The sequence below is a fragment of the Aphanomyces astaci genome (assembly GCF_000520075.1).
Source record: "Aphanomyces astaci strain APO3 unplaced genomic scaffold supercont1.124, whole genome shotgun sequence".
Classification (NCBI taxonomy): domain Eukaryota; phylum Oomycota; class Saprolegniomycetes; order Saprolegniales; family Verrucalvaceae; genus Aphanomyces; species Aphanomyces astaci.
This window is the reverse complement of record NW_009798387.1, coordinates 114,862-118,273: the sequence shown is the minus strand read 5'-3', so window position 1 is coordinate 118,273 and position 3,412 is coordinate 114,862. Positions and strand designations below refer to the sequence as shown.

General features: G+C 48.9%; 3 protein-coding genes across 3 annotated transcripts; 2 read left to right on the top strand and 1 right to left on the bottom strand.

The window, feature by feature from the left end:
- Positions 1-488, top strand: H257_17869 (hypothetical protein; the record flags this gene model as incomplete). The annotated part of the gene is made up of 2 exons (XM_009846821.1): positions 1-297; positions 348-488. The coding sequence occupies 2 exons, from the start codon at positions 1-3 to the stop codon at positions 486-488; spliced, it is 438 nt and encodes a 145-aa protein (XP_009845123.1).
- A 615-nt stretch (positions 489-1,103) lies between these two features.
- On the top strand, positions 1,104-1,480 carry H257_17868 (hypothetical protein; the record flags this gene model as incomplete). The annotated part of the gene is made up of 2 exons (XM_009846820.1): positions 1,104-1,393; positions 1,471-1,480. The coding sequence occupies 2 exons, from the start codon at positions 1,104-1,106 to the stop codon at positions 1,478-1,480; spliced, it is 300 nt and encodes a 99-aa protein (XP_009845122.1).
- A 1,394-nt stretch (positions 1,481-2,874) lies between these two features.
- On the bottom strand, positions 2,875-3,382 carry H257_17867 (hypothetical protein; the record flags this gene model as incomplete). The annotated part of the gene is made up of 2 exons (XM_009846819.1): positions 2,875-3,259; positions 3,327-3,382. The coding sequence occupies 2 exons, from the start codon at positions 3,380-3,382 to the stop codon at positions 2,875-2,877; spliced, it is 441 nt and encodes a 146-aa protein (XP_009845121.1).
- Positions 3,383-3,412: the final 30 nt, after the last annotated feature.

Here is a 3,412-nt window from a genome sequence, read left to right as displayed (position 1 = left end):
ATGAATGCAACCACCGTGCTCCCTAAAGCAACCATCCAAGGTTCCTTCCGATCGAAGTCGACCTTGCGAACCTACCAGACCTATCAAAACCAGTTTTCCAAGTTCTGTAAGGATGTCCTCGCAATCAACCCAGCCGGCGCGACACCAGTGGCATGCATAGTCTTTTTTCACCACCTCTACAGCCTCGGCAAGACTGCCCGTACCGTCGACTCCGCCAAGACCGCGCTAGTCGCCTATTTCCAAGCACTCAAAGTCGACCCAAACCCTGCCCGGGATGTTGAGGCCAAGCAATACGTTGTTGGTTCGCTAAAATACAACAAAAAAACAACATCGACGACGAAAAAAAGGCCCATCCACTGTCGGTGTACGAGCTGTCGTTGCTCGAAAACTCACTGGCTTCGTCCCACATGTTTGTCGGGGCACTTTACGGGTTTCTTCTCTGCGCGAGCTACATTGGCTGTTTTCGTATCAGCGAAATGCTAAACTGACGTGGGACGATGTCGCCCTTTAACACGATAGCGAGAGCCAGTATGTATCGCTCCGACTTCGTTGGCACAAAAAGGCCAGTGTACAAAGTGACTGCCAAATCTACCATCTCGTTGACGAGAAGTCATTTACGTGCTTGCGTGTGTGTGGGTTGTTTTCAGATTACGTGGGCCTCGTCAATCGGGCCAGTCCGAATTTAGCCTCCAAGTCGTTTGTTTTTCCTGCCCACACACTCGAATCGTCTGGGACCCCAAGACTCAACTGGTACAAACGTCTTGATCAAAATCAAGTCCGTCTGTTCATTAAAAGTGCACTTGAAAAGTGCTCCGAACTTACTTCAGGTATTTTTTGCTCACATATTTAATTTTTCAACTGGTACTAGTTTATAATATTTTTTAGGAATTACGTTGCACAGCATGCGTTGTGGAGGAAGTTATTACCCAGTGTTCGAGTCTCCCGAGCGTCGGTTCAATTTCAGAGAACTCATGGCATGGTGCCGATGGGAAGATGCAAAGACATGTTGTGAATATCTTATTACACGCAGCATTACAAACGAAATCGACTCGAGAAATCTACTACGCACCAACACAAACACCAGCAACTCAACCGTCGCCGAAATGAACGTACAAGACCTCTGCAACGCAATTGTCAAGTCCCTCCAAAACAACGTGCATGTTTTACCTGCCGCTGTCGTCGCCGCCGATGTCGCCCGCACACTGCCACCGCCAGTGGCTGCCAAGTCGCAACGTCAAATGACGCTGGACAGCTTCGTTTCGCACGCTGTTGTACCTACTGCACGGTCGGCGAACGAAGCATGGACACAATGGTTTACCGGAGACCCGGCGGTCGGGTTGTATCAACCCCTGCGATCGTTCAACAAACAAATGATCCGGGCCGACCGCCGAAAGTATTCTGAGCGCTTGACCTTGTCGCTTGCCTTTTCAAAGTATGTTAGTTATGAGATGTTTGAGGCTGCATATGTAGGTCACACTAGCTCTTACAGTAATATCTTGTCTGAAGTCCGCAAGCGAAAGCGCGAGGGACGATTGTAATGAAGTGTTGGGATCTTGGTTTTTTGTGAAATGAGGTTGTTGGAGAAGTCTCACAGCTCGGCCAATCAAAATTACACTCTGGGAATACATTTTTAACCAATCATAAAGTTGTCGGGTTAAAATGTCGTGGACGACGAAAGATATCTACATAAGGAATCTGTCGTCAAGCGTTCTTGCTTCGCGAGGTCTGCCCGTGATCGTAGACTTCTGTTCGCACATTCCTACCGTCGGTCAACACCATCCAAATACACAGAATCCTTCTGGAACTTTTCGTGGTTGTCGAGGATCAGGTGGAACATGTGCGATGTTTTCTTGCTGTCAACATCGAGCTTGGCAAGAGAAGTCAGGAACTTTAAGCAAGTTCCACGCAAGCACCCCCAAGACTTCATGACCAGATGTTGGAGGAATGTCGCTCGTGGTTGGCCTTTATCCACAGCGCCAAGTCATCCTCGCTTCTCAACCTGCTCATACTGTAGCACACGAAACCATCGAATGGAACCTTCCTGTTCGGATAACCTCTATTACTTATGGTTATCCGAATCCGTGATTACTGCTCTTTTCACGGATTCCGCTGTAAAGTTTCATCAGTTTCCGTGATTGTACTCATTACTGAGGGTAATTATTACGGAAACGGACACGGAATACTTTGTGAAAACTTCCTACCACAGCAGTTCAAGTCATACTCTACTATCAACGCATGCAAGAGCGCCATCAAGTTCATGCATAAAGAGTCCAATGTCCGCATGTCTCGCGTGTCCGATAAATTGGAAACACTAGAGAGGTTTTGTAAGTGTCCGTTCACGGTTGCGTTTCACTTTGCTGCCAAAATCGGAAGTCGAGCTGTCAAACCTCATGTGGAACGAGAACGCGTACTCTTAAATCTGATTGCCAATCCGCTAATAGGCACATCTCAAGGCCTGACAGTCCAGTCTGCTCCGTGATAACTGCTTATGATTGGCTGGTTCTTGGCCAATCAAGATATAACTGCACGACCCTCCGACCAAACTTGACACGCAAGGTTTGAGTGGTGGGTGGTGCAGCTCTTCATAGGCATGGAGACGCCTCAGCGCCGCCGCGTCTTCAACGACAAAGATGTTGTGATTCTTCTTCCAATTACATTGGACAAGAATTGCGCACAAAGCAGCTTGTGAACACCCAGACGTCTGCGCCTGTTGCTTCTCAACTTGACGGACCTTGCGAAGTCCGATCCAAAGGCAAATCACAAAGTGAATTCCCCCAGTGGCAAGTAGTCACTGGGGCTTAACCCTAACCTAATCAGACAGCTGCTGGGCAGCCAATAATCTAACTAGCGAATAGGATACCCAGGATATCCAACCTAATCGAACACTTGGATACCTTCTTGGGAGGGGTTCAGGGGTTCTACGAATGGAAAATTCGCAACAATCCCCCCCAACGATTGCGTCACTCCCAACGCAGCTGCCATCGCCTTGACTTGGGGATCGGCCTTGTTTGAGCGCATGTAGCGCTTGAACTCAGTTGAAATGTCTTCCAACAAATTGGCCGCCGGCTCCCACGAGTCTTCAATTGCTTGTAGGCCGCGCCAGCGCACACACACTTCAACTTCAAAGGCGGCCATTCGATCGTTGTAGCGGCAGTCGAGGAACTGATCGACCACATCGCCGTCGGCGTTGTGCGCAATGTGTGTGCTTCGGTCACATCCAGGGCGTCGTCGGCATAAAACTTGAGACGACTGCTGTGGGCTTCACGGACCACCCCCGTCACCAAATTTTGGATTTCAAAAATCCAGTCGGATGTTGTCTTGACCACTTGAGCTGGTCCACGCCATGTAACACTTTTGAGTGCGAAATCCACCACACGTCCATATAAAGCACAAATTCGCCCACGTCGAACTG